Here is a 16,623-nt window from a genome sequence, read left to right on the forward strand (position 1 = left end):
TAAGGCCCCAGGAGAGCGACACACCATTCTCTACACTGAATTCAAGTTACAATTCAAACTCCAGTCACCTTTGATGATAAAAATCTGCAAGCATCAACTGATGATTGAGAATAATTCCAATAGCAGTAATAAGAGTAACTCTTACCTCTTGCTATGCAGAAGGTATCTATGGTATTCAAAAATGTATTTCAAAACTTGTGTGTTTCACAAGTAAGAAAAGAGATGTTCTGAGTGTCACAAATACAAGACAATAACAATCCATTTGAATTTGTGTCTGTTTCGTTAAAAACCAATCTTTTTTTTTTCCTTAAAGACAGTCATAATGTTTTACTTTGCTAAAATAATTTATGTGACTCAAGAGGCACAGACAGGCAGATCACTGAGTTCAAGGCCAGCCTAGTCTACAAAGTAAATCCAGAACAGCCAAGGCTACAGAGAAACCCTGTCTCAAAAAACAACAAGAACACAACATCATCATCATCATCATCATAATAATAATAATAATTTATGCAGAAAATAACTAAAAGCATTTCATATGTCATTTCACTCCATGGACCCCAAAAGGCTGTTTTATATGCCCATATTTTATTTTATCTACTCTACCATCTCTTAAAGGATACATTACTTTTTTATGCACCACAGTTGTATAACAAAGAACGAACATGGCTGGCCTTTGTCCCTGGTTTCTAGGAGACAGATTTGAGGAGTGTCTCTGTAAGAGTAACTTTTATTCATATGTTGTAATAGTCTTGGAGGTTTACTGTCTTTGTCTGCTCACCTAGTTCTAGTCCTGGAATGTTCTGGCCTCTGTACAACCTAATCTAGGCCTAGAATGTTTTTATCCTCTGAGACTTACTGCTGAATAGAATAAGCTTTCTAGATCTTTCTGAACTAAGGCTGGCTGGTCCAACTCAACTGTTCTGGCTCAAACTCCTCTCCAAACTGACTGATCCAATCTGGCTTCTCTCTCAGCCTCTGACTAAACTGCTCTGCTTGCCCTCATACTAACTTTGGCAATCTTCTGGCTTCTTCTGGTTTCCTGGCTCATTCTGTCTTCTCCTGTGTCTAGGTTGTTCTCTCTTCAACCTGTCTCTGTAAAACTCTCCTGGTCAAACTGCTTTCTCTTCTTCTCTCTTTCTATGCTGCTTTCTCTTAGGTTACCTCTTTCCAAGAGTTGGGCATATCCTATTCTGTCAAATCTTTCTGATTTGCCACTTTGTCTGCCTCTCAATTAGACATCACTTTCAAACATGGGTGCTTCCTTCTACAAACCAACTTTACCTTCATTATTTCATTATTTGGGATTAAAGCTAAAGGCATGTCTGTACTCCAGCCAGAGTAGCCATGTTGCTGGATTAAAGCGTTCTACATGTCTGTTATTCACAGGCCCCTTAGGCTATTTGTGCTAAGAAAAAAAATTGACTCAGCATGGGATCCTGTGACCAGAACAACTGACCATGTGATTAAGAGCTGGGATTCTAGGCCAGCCTGATCTGCATTGGTGAACCAAAGGGGCTGAAGACTGTTGGGTCAGTCATATGGACACCGACTCAGTCAATCAAGCCTCTGTGCTAAGCCCCAACAAAGGTCTGTGCAGGGGATGCTCCCAGACCTTGGCCTGCCTCCTTCAGCTGCAGCTCTGACTTGCATCCTTCATATCCAAAATTAAATCCTCCTGCAGTCCTTCCCTCCCTCCTGCTGAGGCTCAGGGACCCACTGAATTTGAACAGCTTGTGGGAACTTCCAATTTGTATCTAGTTATCCAGACATGCAGGTGGCCTAGGGACCCCAAAGAGCTGCTCCATTCTGAAATAAGGTCAATACTGTTTTTTTACTCTTTCATTTATTCTTTTACAATTTCATACATGTATAGAATGTATCTTGACCCTGTACACCTCGCCAAATAAGGATATGACAGATCACACCGTGTACGTGTGTGTGTGTGTGTGTGTGTGTGTGTGTGTGTGTGTGTGTGTGTGTGTCCTTTTAATTTCTGTTACATTTACTTAGCCTGAGTCTGTGCACGGGGTAGAGTGCAGGCACACACACAGCTTGAGTCTGTGCACGGGGCAGGGTCAGGCACACACAGCCTGAGTCTGTGCAAGGGGTAGGGTGCAGGCACACACACAGCCTGAGTCTGTGCAAGGGGTAGGGTGCAGGCACACACACAGCCTGAGTCTGTGCACGGGGCAGGGTCAGGCACACACACAGCCTGAGTCTGTGCACGGGGCAGGGTCAGGCACACACACAGTATGCACACGGAGGTGAGAAGACAACTTGGAGGAGGCAGTTTTCTCCTTATACCACATGGGCCCTCGGGATCAGATGACCATCTTCCTAGCTCTTTCTTTTCCTTTTTTGAAAAATAATTTTTATTCTCCCCACAGAGAAAAAAAGAAAACTAGAAAAACTCTGAGCCAAAATACATGCTGGTTTTGTTTAGTTTTTTTTTTTTTACTAGATGTGAAATTTTTGGGTTTTTTTTTTTAAGGTATAAAACTAGGCAAAATTGTTTAATGTCAGTAATATGTCCACATACTGCGACCCCCTTACTTCCCACCAAACAGGGACCAAGCCCTTAATTTCTCTAGTCAGCATTAACCGTGGTACATTAAGAACCCTGCAGTTAGCCAGATGGTGTCAGAACAAACATTAAAAGAAAAATCACAGCCAACTAATTAAACTATCACCTACTGTTGGCTGTACAATATACTAATTTTATAAGTATCAAAATGTGAAACAACGTTTTAAAATAAAACTAGTGATACTATAACATATAACACAGTGCACACTTGTGTATGGAGGCCAGAGGCCAACAACCTTGGGTATTGTTCCTCCAGTACCGCCCACCTTCTGACTGAGACAGACTCACCAGTGGGCCCCGAGCTCCGCCTGTCTCCACATCTCTAGCACTCAGGGGCACACCCACACCCAGCTGTAGCTCAGGTCCTCATGCACGTACTTCACTTGGTTACTGTTTACAGTACCGAGATGACGGAGCCATCTCTTTAGCCTAACATTTTTTTCTTTTAAAGTCTTAAAAGAGTACTAAAAGCCGGGTGGCACATGCCTGTAATCACAGTACACCGGAGGTGAAGGCAGCAGGCAGCTGATGATAGGTGATACTACTGACCAAGGTCATTCTTGGTTGCATAGCAAGTTCAAGGCCAGCCTAGGCTACATGAGGCACCATCTCAAAAACAGAGTGCTAAAATGTGAAGCAAAGACAAATCTCCTTTTCTTCTCTCAGTTTAACAGTCTGGTGTGTATGTATGTGTATATATATATATATATATATATATATATACACACACACACACACACATATATACATACATACACACACACATATACATATATATCCAGAAACAGGAAATTGTACTCTACTTCAAAATATGGTTAAGAGGGATGATAATTTAGCTCAGTAGCAGAGAGCTTACATGTACAAATCCCTAAGTTTGATCCTCAGGACTGCAATGAGGTGGGGGGGGCAGGGAGAAAATGTCTAGTAGGTATGTATCTATCTATAAAAAACAGAGTTGTGGGCTAGAGAGATGGCTCAGCCGTTAAGAGCACTGACTGCTCTTCCAGGGGTCCTGAGTTCAATTCCCAGCAACCACATGATGGCTCACAACCATCTATAATATGATCTGATGTACACTGTAAACATAATAAATAAATCTTTAAAAAAAAAAAGAGTTGTGATGACTATAAGAAGTCACTCAGCAGTGACAGAAAGATCAGCACTCAGGAGCCCAAATCCTCCAGTGTCATCTTCTGCTATAAGCATCCTGTCAGCTCTCAGAGCTTACCTTAAAAGACATTTGACATCTTAGTCATTTGATCACTAAGAACAAAGGCAGAGCTATGACAGTAAGTCAAAGGGCAATCTGTTTTATTACACATGGTCTCATTACAACTTCTCAGACGGAAAGGAATGATGGCAGTAAGCTTCTCTGATGAGTCACTTGCTGCTTAAACAGCTCAATAGAAAAAGATAAGGCCAAACAGTACAAGGTAAAGAATAGACTGAGAGCGAAATGCTTTCTCCCAAATACAGCTTAGCCACCAACCAACTATAGGAACAAATACCCAACCCTAAATCTCTGGGTCTCTTCCACATTTACAAAACAAAAGGAATAAATGGTCTCCTCCTTGATTCCCAGAGGGAAGTTCCTGGCTTTGAAAACAGGATACTTTGCTGTTACAATAACATTTGAGATGCTAAGCTTTTCTTTCTCTTGCCCCCTGAACACTGGTCTAACTTCCCAGCAGCTGACACACCCACCCAAAGGCCCTGCCCCATCACACAATACATGAGGTGCTAACAGGCTGTTCACACCAGTTTCCTTCACTAGCTAAGTGCTACAATTCCATAAATGTGTAACCCTCCAGCATACTTTAGTCACTGTTCTATTGCTGTTAAAAGACACCATAACTAAGGCAACTCTTTTAAAAGGAAGCACTTAATTGGAGCTGGCTTACTGTTGCAGGATTATTTGATCCCATTACGAAACCCAAGATTGTGAACTGTAAAAACCTGTTTCTTGTTTGGTGTGGTTCAGCCCTAACACACACCTTTATCACAAGAACTTTCTGTTTATTGTAAACAGGTGAGTATAGGGTGGTTCAGCCCTAGCACACACCTTTAACCCAAGAGGAGTTAATAAAGTTAACCCTAGGTCAGGAGACGAGCAAGTAATCCCCGATGACAGGGATTAAACAGGGAGGGACTGTGAGCTGAAAGGTATGTAAGACAGTGTGGAGAAGATGAAAGGGCTTTTGGCTTTTCCTCCGGTCCTGTCAGCTGAGCTAGCAAGCTTTTGGTCTTGGGTTTTTGGCCTTGTAGGCTTTTAGCCTGGACCTTTTGGCTTTTTCTTTTAGGATGTGAGCTAAGTAGGAAGGCTGGTTGTGTGCTTTCTTTTTTTCTTTTCTTTTTTTTTTTTTTTTTTTTTGGGCGGGGGTGGGGGAGGCGGGTTTTGAGACAGGGTTTCTCTGTGTGTACCCCTGGCTGTCCTGGAATCACTCTGTAGACCAGGCTGCCCTCTAACTCGCAGAGATCCGCCTGGCTCTGCCTCCCAAGTGCTGGGATCAAAGGCGTGTGCCACCATGCCCAGCTTCAGTTGTGTGTTTTCTCTGCCTCTCTGAGCTAGCAGGGTTTCACCCCAACATTTACCATTTTTCATTGGTAAAAATGATTTGGAATTTTCATTTTTTAAAACAGCTTGCAGTTTCAGAGTTTTTGTCCATTATCACTATGATAGGGTACATGATGGCATGCAGGCAGGTGCTGGACCTACATTCTAATCCCTAGGCAGAAAGAGACTCTGGGCTTGGCATGGGCTTTTGAAACTTCAAAGCCCACCCCTAAGGACATACTTTTTCAAACAAGGCCACACCTCCTAATCCTGTTAATCCTTTTAAATAGGGCCACTCCCTGGTGACTAAGAGGAGACCATGGAGGCCGTTCTTATTCAAAACGCCACATAAACCCTTAATTGGAAAAAGAAAACAGTAAAGTTAATTTTAAAAGGAAAGAAGGAATAATTTAGAAAAAAAAACATATTGTTAGGATTACCAGCAGTGGCTTAGCTAGCACAACACTATTTCTAAGAGTTGAATGTAGAGGAATTTCAACTCAGAACATGACTACTCTGGCAAGAGATCACATCCAAAGATCTAGGTCTGCGTGATCTGGCTGGAATACAGACACGCCTTTAATCCAAGAGACAGAGGCAAACAGATCTGAGTTCAAGGCCAGCCTGGTATAGAGCAAGTGTCTGGTAAAGAAAAGCTTAGGTTCAGGTGTGGCGGTACATGCCTTTAATCCCAAGCAATGAAGGTAAAGGTAGCTTGTAGAAGGAAGCACACATATCTGAAAGTGATGTCTAATTGAGTGGCAGGAAAGGTGACAAATCAGAGAAGATTTGACAGAATAGGATAAGCCAAACTCTGACGAGAGGAGAGAGGAAAGGGAAGTTACTTAAAAGGCAGTTTACAGAGAGATGAGGCAGTTTCACCCGGACAGTTCTAGAGAGATGGGATGCAGAGAGAGAACTCAAGTTAAGACTGAATGAGCCAGAAAATGAGAAGAAGTCAGAAGATTAGAGCAGATTGCTAAATTAGTTTGAGGCCAAGCAGAGCAATCCCAGGCCAAGAGAGAAGCCAGATTAAATATGTCATCTAGGAGAAGAGGTTGAGTCCAAACAGCTGAGTTAATCATCCAGCCCAGAGCTTAGAAAGAACAAGTAAGGGTGAGCTTATTAAGCAGGAAATCTCAGAGGCTAAAACATTCTAGGCCTAGATTAGATTGTATGGAGGCTAGAAGCTTCCAGGACTAGGCCTGTGTTAGCAGAAGGAGGCAGTAGGCCTCCCAGACAACAGTTGAAACAGGCAAATAAAAGTTACTTTTACAGTTGAATGATTTGGAACAACTCACATAGGTAATATTTACTGGGAAAATATTTCAATGGCTTAGCACACGTATGGCCCTAGATGCATACTTAATAGATGGTACTAGACAACATTCTAAATGCTTTACCTCATTGATACTTAAAGTGCTGAGCATCACAGAGAAGCTTAGTAGGGCTACCATTTCAAAAGGTGCACTCCTGTAATCCCAGCACTCTGGGAGGCAGATGCAGGTGGAGCCTGGACTACGAAGCGAGTCCAGAACAGCCAGGGCTACAGAGAAACCCTGTTTCAAAACACAAAAAAGAAAAACAAAAATCAAGTCAGGTGTGGTGATGAGTGCTTATAATCCCAGTACTTAGAAGCAAGGCTGACGCAGGAGGACTGCTGGGAGTTCAAGGCCACAATGAGCTACATAAAGAGTACCTGGTCAACAGGGGCGACATGGCAAAAGCCTATCTAACAAAAGAAAAGAAGGAAACAAAACAATGTAACAAATCAGAATGATCTCAGGCTATCACAGATCTTCTGAATCAAAATATGTATGTATGTATGTATGTATGTATGTATGTATGTATGTATGTATGTATTTATTACTCACTTATTTTTGGTTTTGGGGGAGACAGGGTTTCTCTATGTAACCTTGGCTGACCTGGAACTCAATTCTGTAGATCAGGCTGGCCTCCAACTCATAGAAACTTGCCTTCTTCTGCCTCTCAAGTGATGGGATTAAAGGTGTGTACCACCACCGCACAGCCAGAATCTGTACGTTAACAAGGTTCCTAGGTGGACAATTTAATAAATGTTACTTACAAATAACTCATTACTTTTCATATCAGATGCAATGAACTTACTCTTCATGATGAACAATAAAAATATTCTGCATTCTACAAATCCATAGGGCACAGAATATTATGTATTCGCAATGTAAAATGTCTGTGACAGGATTTGAACCATACCTTTTCATTCCATAATCCAACCTAAGATACTACCGTATGTAATTTTTTAAACATCTATTTATTATTTTTTTTCATATATATGAGGGCTCTGTCTGCATGAATGCCTGCAGATCAGAAAAAGGGCATTGGATCCCATTATACATGGTTGTAAGACACCATGTGGTTGCTGAGAATTGAATTCGAGACCTCTGGAAGAACAGCCAGTGTTCTTAACTGCTGAGCCATCTCTCCAGCCCTGCCAGTACTGTATATTAAGTTTTAACTTTTTTTTTTCAGTTTTAGAGATGAGGTCTCAGGTAGTCCAGGCTGGCCTCCAACTTCATGTGTAGCTGAGGGATGGATGACCAGGAACTCTTATCTTCCTGCCTCCATCTCCCAAGTACTGAGATGATAGGTATGTGTCAACACACCCAGCTTTGCTCTCAAAAAAAAAATTTTTTTATATCTAGTATGTATGTATACACATACACACACCATGGTGTGCATGTCTGCTGTGTGAGTCCCAGGGATCCGACTTGTCGGGCTTTGGGAGGGTTCACTCATCCCAAGGAACGAGGCCAGGGAAGTAGCCATAGGGAAGGAGACAGAAAGGAGGGGGAAGAGAAAGAAAGAAAGGTGGAGAGAAGGAGGGATTCTGTAGGAAAGCCCAGCCTCTGGGCCAGAAAGTTAAGGGTAGAGGGCAGGGTATGTCAGCCATGCTCTGTAACAGGTAAGGACTGAAGGATGCTGGGAGAACCTGGAGGCCAGCTCCACTTTGGTATGTTAAATATACAACTTAGCCTCTTGTCCTGAGTCTAAAACCCAACAACTAACTGTTCATATCAAAGTTACAGAGCTAATGAGATAAACATCCCACTTTAATTACAGTTTACATTCTCATGTGTTAATAAACTATATCACAATTGAATTCTTAACTAATTACACAACTAGTGGGAAGGAGGTGATGGAGCGAATGTGTCTTCATATTCTTGGCATCTTCTAATGTAAACATTAGTAAATGAGTAAGACATCCGCTTAAACAAGTGAGCGCCAGTGACCATTACCAGCTATAATCTAGGTCAAGGCTTCCCACCGATAAAATTAGATCAGCGTTGTGTTAAGATTTAGAAGAGCCTAGGGATCACCCTGTCTGATCCTTTTGTTATACAAAAGGATTTAGGAAGTGTAGTTAACTTGGGAACAGGGAAAACATTCAAATGCTAATCTACTTTTCAGGATTTCGTCCAGATCCTAGAAGAAATACACAGTAAACCTCAGTTCACACTTCTAAAGAGGCATCAGCTTTGGCTCAGCTAAAGGTGTTACTACTATTACCACACCTCAAAGGTGTAAGTAGTTCCTCTTCTCTCTCTCTCTCTCTCTCTCTCTCTCTCTCTCTCTCTCTCTCTCTCTCTCTCTCTCTCTCTCTCTCTCTCTCACACACACACACACACACACACTTCAAACAATGCTGAATCCACAGCTTGGAATTCTGTTTCTGTTTACAACTGAAAAGGACAGAAACACAGTGAAGCCTTTAAAGAACTAATGCCTTTTTATTTTTTAATGTTGAATTAAAGAGTTGAGATGCACAGTATAAAACTACTTTTACAGAATAAAATTGTGGTGGTTTGGATGAAAAGTCTCCCGTAGGCCCATAGGGAGCAGCACTAGTAGAAGGTGTGGTCTTACTGCGGTAGGTGTGGCCTTGTTAGAAGAAGTATCATCACTGGGTGAGGACTTTAAGGTTCTCAGAAGCCCAAGCCAGGCCCAGTGGCTCACTCACTCTTCCTGCTGCCTGCCCATTCAGATGAGCTAGCTACCTCTCCAGCACCATGTCTGCCTGTGCAGTGCCCTGCTTCCCGCCATGACAACTGTGGACTAAACCTCAGAACTCTAAGCCAGCCCCATTAAATGTTTAGCTTTATGAGAGTTACTGCTCAGGTACTCTTTTTAATTTAAAAATATGTAAGGACTTATGTTCATATATGGACATTTTGCCTACATATATATTTGTGCACCAGGGGCATGCCTGACGTTCAAGAAGGCCAGAAGAGGGTGTTGGCTCCCCTGAGATTGGAGTTATAGACACTGAATAACCACCATAAAGATGCTAGGAACCGAACCTAGATCCTCTGGAAGAGAAGCTACGAGCTTTTAACTGATGAGCCAGCTCTCCAGGCCCGTATTTTTATATTTTAAGTGGAAATATAACTCTATGAAGAAGTTGGAAATATTTATCAAAGTTATAAATGGTCATATTCCTTTGGCAAGAATACTTCACTTCTAGGAGCTTATCTTCCAGACTCCCGTGTGAAATAGCAGGTACAGAGTAATTCAGCTGCGGCACTTAAAAACTGGTAGCAGACTAATATCCATGATGAGTGATTAGGGAGATTAGCTAAAATTATGGTGACCTGTAGAGTGGAATAGTCATGTACTCATTAAATATTTATATAAATATGAATATGGAAATATCTCTCAGAGATAGTAAATCAACAGTGTGTTGTGTACAGCATCACTGCTTTTAAAATGTGGATGTGGAGGCATGAGCATGTGTATGCTTAGATGTACTACATACAAAACATTATTTTTTAAAAATCATTACGTATTCCAAAGACAAATCTTTTCCAGGCCCACTGACTGCAAAATCACCCTCAGTTACAGAGTGCGATTATGATCCTAAAGGCCACTTCCAATCAAAACTACACGTGAGTATGACAGTAGACCCCCTGCTGAGGCTCAGACCTCAGCTGGTGAGCCGTACATGCCTATAATCCTCACACTCACAAGGCTGGAGCAGAAAAATGTGAGCTGAGATCACGCTGAGGCACAGAGGACACTCTCGACTCAAAACAAAACATTAACAAGAAGAGCTCCAGACCTCACCTGACCAGGTCTCCATGAAGCTGTAGATAGAGACTTTCTCTTCCCTCTCCAGCACATATTTCTGATGCCGGTGTCTCTACTGTGCAAAGGACAAGATGCAAGTCAGAAGAGGAGGAGGATGCAGCAGAGGAGGAGGTGGCGGCGGTGGTGGCAGTGGTGTCTGCTCCAAAAAGGTACACGCAGCCTCTCCTCACATCTTCTCTCAGCCAGTCTCTTTCTCGAGAACCAAACCTACTTCTTCTATTCAAACAGTTTCTGCTCCCATTGTGTTTCATATTTCTCTAAAAAATGCCAAGAGAAAGAAATTAATAAGAACATTTGTCTGCATTATGTACGTTTGGTCCTTATACTGGTAACTGCCAAGCATCCCCTCTGTGGTGGCTCGTCTTGGTTGTCAACTTGACAACAGCTAGAACGAACTGGAGCCCACGCTGTATGGCATCAGGAAGGGACCTTCTTACACAGATCACTGAAGCAGGAACTCACCCTAAATCTGGGCCACACCTAGCGGAGGCTCACATCAAAGGACACGGAAGAGGAAGCTTTGCTTTTGCCTACCTGCCCTCACTTTGCTGTCAATGTCCTCTATCCTGTTCCTGGAACTGGTACCAAATCCAACTTCTTCAGGATTTCAATACAGACTGAAAAACAGCAGCTCTTCAGGAATCTTGCCAGATTTGAGTACCAGACAGGGACTGCTGAGGCATCCAGCCTCATGGGCTCAAAAACTAACAGCGTCTCAGCCTTTTGTTGTGAGGGAGCTATTGTTGAACTGTCTGCACTCTATCTGCACTAGGTCAGTGTAATAAATCCCCTTTAACATCCGTTTTATCGGCTTTGCTCCTTTACAGAACCCTAATACACCCTCCTTTAGGCCTCCATCTATTGTCTCAATTGACCCTTTCATTTTGTTTTTCAGGAAAGTGCTAACAAAATATAAATATACTATCTACCTTGGACAAATTTTTAACATTTTGACTTATTTAGTTCAGATCTGTTATGAGCTGGATCTGAACTACCCCAAGACAAACATTCAAAGACTTGCTCCTGGCTCGCCATAGGGACGCAGAATTCCCAGAATTCAAAGGGAAATGCTAACCGCTCTTTGTGAGTTCAAGGCCAGTCTGGTCAAATTTCCAGGCAAATCAGCACTAAAGGCACCTTCCCCCCCCCAGCCCCCCGCCCCCACCCCACACATGCACACTTACTCCCCAGCTGATGAGCTATTCAGGGAGGTGGGGGGGATCTTTGGAAATAGGAACTAGGCTAGCAGAGGCAGCTCACTAGGGTGGGTTGTTGAAGGTTACAGGCTAGCCCTTCCTTCTAAAGTGCTTTCTACTTCCTGATTCAACATCCAGTGGGTAAAAAACTCTGCCTTCCTCATATTGGTGGCTTGGGACCCTCTAAAATCTCTCTCCACTTAAGTTGCTTCTCTCAGCTAACCTGTCCCAGCAATGCAAACATAACTTACACATCATTATTTTAAAGACTAGAATAATAGTCCATCATATATGTGCACATGTCAACAAATACACACGTTACTCACAGTATAACATGGAGAAAAGAGGACAAGAAAAGCTGAATATAAGGAGTGAATGCTGGTAATGGATATAAGTTTATATATATAAAGCTAAATGTTTTTCTAGTGCTAATTCTGTTATAAATTTTTGGGGGCATCTTGGTGGTGGAGAAGTGCATAAAATACATTCAATACTCAAAGTGTCAAATTTAATGTGAAGTTTCAAGCTTCTGACTTGAAAGCCAATTCTAAATATACATAAGTTCATTAAGTTGTACAGTCTTTGGGACTGGTTAATTTTGATGTGTTATGCTTTTGTTTCCAAAGTGTTTTTAACAGTAAAAAATAAAAATAATAATTATTGATTCACATCTCAGATTGAATCTAATAGATATAAACTAAGCTTTTCACATAAATAAGTCAATTGATAGCACCTTCCAGTTTAATCTGACAATACAGACTGTTGGAGAACACTAAATACAATCTTATAATATAGTATCTATCCTATTCCTGGCATGCTTCAAAATAATTACTGTTAGCACTTTATAATTCACATTTGTACTATGAATTCAAGCTATCTTAAAGCAGAACAACTGTTAAGAGCCAGGCAGGACAGTGGTGATGCACACCTTTAATCCCAGCACAGGAAGAAGAGGCAAGTGGACCTCTGTGAGTTCAAGACCAGCCTGGTCTACAGAGTGGATTCCAGGACACCCAGAGAAACCTTATCTCAAAAAAGCAAAAACAAGAACAACAAACAAAATGTCCATCCAGGCAAAGTGGAGCACACCTATAATCTGACATTCAAACAGAGAAGCAAGCAAGTAGGGTACCTCTAGTGTAAGGACAACTTTGGCCTAGTGAGTGAGTTCCAATCTGGCCTGGGTGACATATTGAGACTGTTTCAAAACAAACAAAAATGAAATAACAAATAGTTTCTAAAAGTCACCATTTGCCTGTTGTTTTCACAATGGGCCACTTCTAGTCAACAAAAAAGAAATTTGTTCTGCCTTCCCACAGCCTTTGCTGTGTCACAGTCCTCTCCAACCATCTGTGTCCCTGAGCACATTAACCATCCCACCACCCTGCAGCCGTCTAAACCATCTTCTCGCCTTACCCACATGCTTACTCTCCAAAGCTCTACTCAGATGCTGGGTTATCTCTGGAGCCTTCCACAGCTTCTACCCCTGTCTAGCATCAATGACTCTCCTTTCAACAGAACATCTTCTCCTTGAATATACATCTGTCTACTAGACACGTGTAACCATAAACATTTCTTTGACTTCTCACTCTCTTCACCAGAGACCCTTGGAGTTTTTAAATGCACAATGTCACAGACACAGATGCAAAGCCAAGGTGACACCACAGGAATTGACAGCCAATCTGCACTTTAGCTTCACTAATTAGTTATGGAGAGGAATTGAATAAACTTAAAAAGAAAGTCTCAGTTTTTATAGAAAATCAAATAATCTTTACCCTCAAAGTCAAAGTAAATAAAAGCGCTTTCAGTAGTACTGCTCATTAGAGAACAGAAATACATATAAATGAAGTATTAGTTTGACTGAGAATAGATACTTGAGAATAACTATAAACTAAGCGAGGCATGGAGACACATGCCTGTAACTGCAGATGCTGGAGACTACAGAGTCAGAGGCAATAGGATCAAGTTCTGGGCTGGACAGATGGCTCAGAGGTTAAGGGTACTGACTGCTCATCCAAAGATTCTGGGTTCAATTCCCAGCAACTGCACGGTAGCTCACAATCATCTATAATGTGATCTGATGCCTTCTTCTGGCCTGCAGGTGTATGTGCAGCCAGAGCATTTTATACATAATAAATAAATAAATAAATAAATAAATAAATAAATAAATAAATATTTTTTTTTTAAAAGGGAGGATCAAGTTCAAGACCAATGTGGGCTACATCAAAATAAGTAAACACTAAAAACAAGGGTAGGTAAGGAAGCATTCCACATGTGATGGAATTTAAAACATGTGAATGAATGCCCTTACTTTTTAACTTTAGGATAACACAGGAAAGTTAGCTTTTGAAAAACAGCCCTATGGACCGAACCCAGGCCTTGACGTACAAGATAAGCCCCCTACAACTGAGTGACACTTTCAGCCCTAAACTGATCATTCTGCAGCTCTTCAAGGTCTTAGAACTATTCAAAATTATACAAAATCGAGCCCTGACACAGGTGGAAATGCGGCCTCTTTTCCCACCAATTGCACTCTCCCTCCAATCTGAATCTCAGCTGAATCTCAGAATCAATAAAGGGCTTCCAAGTGTTCATCTCAAAGCTGCCACTGTTGAAAGAAATGTTAACCCCTGAATAGTTAACTACCAGATACTTTTGAACAATCCTTACTTTCTAATCTCTGGTAAAAACTAACAGGTCCCCCGGCCAGTATTCTGTGTGCTAGAGTAACATTTGTACAAAGAAGCTTTGCACCCCACACTACAATAGAGAATGAAGAGTAAGCACACACAATCTATACACCACCAAAGGCTTTGTAAAAGCCAACAATGATGCACAAACATGGAGTTCCAAAACTCAGGAGGCTGAGGCAGGAAGACTGCTACAAGTTTGAGGCCAGCCAGACCTACAAAGTGAGACCCTGTTGCAAGCATACCAAAAATATAATTAACAGATCAAATAATGACCCACTGATCCAGAAAGGCCCAGAACTATCATGAATCTTATCCCAAGAATTATTTGTTTGAGGCAGGGGCTCATGTACCCATGTTGGCCTCACCCGTGGAGGTGAGGCCAGCCTTGACTATCCTTCGGACTCCATCTCCCAAGCACAGGGATTACAGGTGTGTGCCACCACGCCCAGCATCTTCCAGGGGATTTTAGCAATCATTTGTAACTGTGCATTTCTTATAGAACTTTATGTTACCAAAACACACATATTTGTTGTTCATCACAAGATCTGTCTGTCTACACTCTAGGCATTTTGAAGTAAAACTGCTAAGGAGTTAGCAGAAGCAGGAGCCAAGTGGATATGGCTCACCTGTACCTCACTGGTAGCTATTTTAAAGGCCTTGAGAACAAGCAAAGCAAAGCAAAGCATAGATGTACAGCAACAATAACAAAGATAGACCTTTGGGTTATTATTAGCCACTGCTAAATTGACTGGTGTTTTCTTCTTCTCAGGAATGTCTTGCTCTGCTGCCTAACACAAGAGGAACTGCTAGAAGAACCTGTTAACAGTCAGTGCTGCTGTGACATTGTCCTCTGGGCAGCTAAGAATGAGCTTGCTTGAAGCTGCTCATTTGAGGCCACTTTACTTTTATAAAAGCTGTTACCACAAACCTTTCCAAAAGAGAACACAATTATAATCATGCACCACATCAAACACGTGTACAAAGACTTACGATTTAAAAGTCAGGGTTGGAGAGATAGCAGTCAAAAAAAAGCCCGTTACCCTTGCTGAGGACCCAGGTTCAGTTCCCAGCACCTACTTGGTGGCTCGTAACCACTTAACCAGGGGACCTAAAGCCGTCTTCTGACTTCCACAGGTACCACAATGCATGTGGTACATGCACATACAGGCAGGCAAAATCTTCACCCTTAGCGAGTTCCATCAGAGTATAGAATATCTTAAGGTAGGAGATGTTTCTGCATTCAAAATTTAAAATAATAAGGGCTTTAAAAGAGGAGGGACCAACCAGTGGCCAGTACCAAGACAAGCTCAGGGCTAGGTCAGCCCCAAGGACAGATGGCTTATTGGCTCAGGTCTACTCTGAAGACAGGGGCCAGAGGGATCCACGCAGCTGTGTACATTTAAGACAGGTGGGAAACGTCCTGTACAGAGGACTGGTGATTGTAAAAATTTCTTTTGTAAAGGACTTGGAAGGTGGGGTGGCCACTGGTTGTAAAATTCCATCCCCACCCCCTCCCAGCAATAAATTATTTATATAGGCAAAACAAAAACAAAAACAAAAACAAAACCCCACATCACATTATGGAGGTTTTTTTTTTTTTAATGGAGTATTTCTAAGGGACCAGAAAGAGTATGACAATGGGAAGAGAAAGAACATTTGATCTTATTAAAAATGTTGTGGCACTGGTTGTTTAGAACCCATCCAACACTCAGGAAGCAAAAGCAGGAGGACTGCTGTAAGTTCTAGATCAACCTGGAATACACTTTAGGACCCTGTCTCAAGAAAACAAAAACTAACAAACAAAAACAAAAACCCAGAACTGAGCAGGTAGCTCTGTCAGCAATGGGCTTGGCATGCAAGGACCTGAGTTCAATTCCCTACACATAAGTAAAATCAGGATGTGGCAGCAAACACAGGTGACCCCGGCGCTGGAAGATTTACTGGTTAGGCAGTCAACTATAATTGGTTTAGTAAGAAAAACCATAGCTGGACGTGGTAGTACATGCCTTTAATCCCAGCACTCAGGAGGCAGAGGCAGGTGGATCATTGTGAGTTCGAGGCCAGCCTGGTCTACAAAGTGAGTCTAGGACAGCCAAGGCTACACAGAGAAACTCTGTCTCAAAAAAAAAAAAAAGTTCAAAAAATAAGATCAAGAACAATAGAGAAAGACACCTGACATGCCCCTCTGACCTCATACACATACACACATTTTAAAAATATGTATGTTAGCCAGGCATTGGTGGCACTAACCCTCAATCCCAGCAGTTAGAAGGCAGAGCCAGGCAGACTTCTGTGAGTTCAAGGCCAGCCTGGTCTACAAAATCCAGGATAGCCAAGAAACCTGTCTTGAAAACAAAACAAAACAGAAATAGATAGATGATAGATAAAAATATAAAACTATTCTTAATGAAACTAGATTGGTACCTTTAATGCCAGCACTAGGGAGGCAGAGGCAGGCAGATCTCTGTGAGT

The 16,623-nt window shown here is 41.9% G+C and overlaps 1 protein-coding gene across 2 annotated transcripts in view; it reads right to left on the reverse strand.

The window, feature by feature from the left end:
- PHLPP2 (PH domain and leucine rich repeat protein phosphatase 2) overlaps positions 1-16,623 on the reverse strand; it is a 74,039-nt gene that overhangs the window by 54,758 nt on the left and 2,658 nt on the right. For both annotated transcript variants that reach the window (XM_084755804.1, XM_084755803.1), the window contains exon 2: positions 10,239-10,519. In XM_084755804.1, coding sequence (XP_084611930.1) covers positions 10,239-10,519 — 281 coding nt within the window. The remainder of the gene's footprint in view (positions 1-10,238; positions 10,520-16,623) is intronic.

The sequence above is a fragment of the Acomys minous genome (genome assembly GCF_964271855.1).
Source record: "Acomys minous genome assembly, chromosome: 14".
NCBI lineage: Eukaryota > Metazoa > Chordata > Mammalia > Rodentia > Muridae > Acomys > Acomys minous.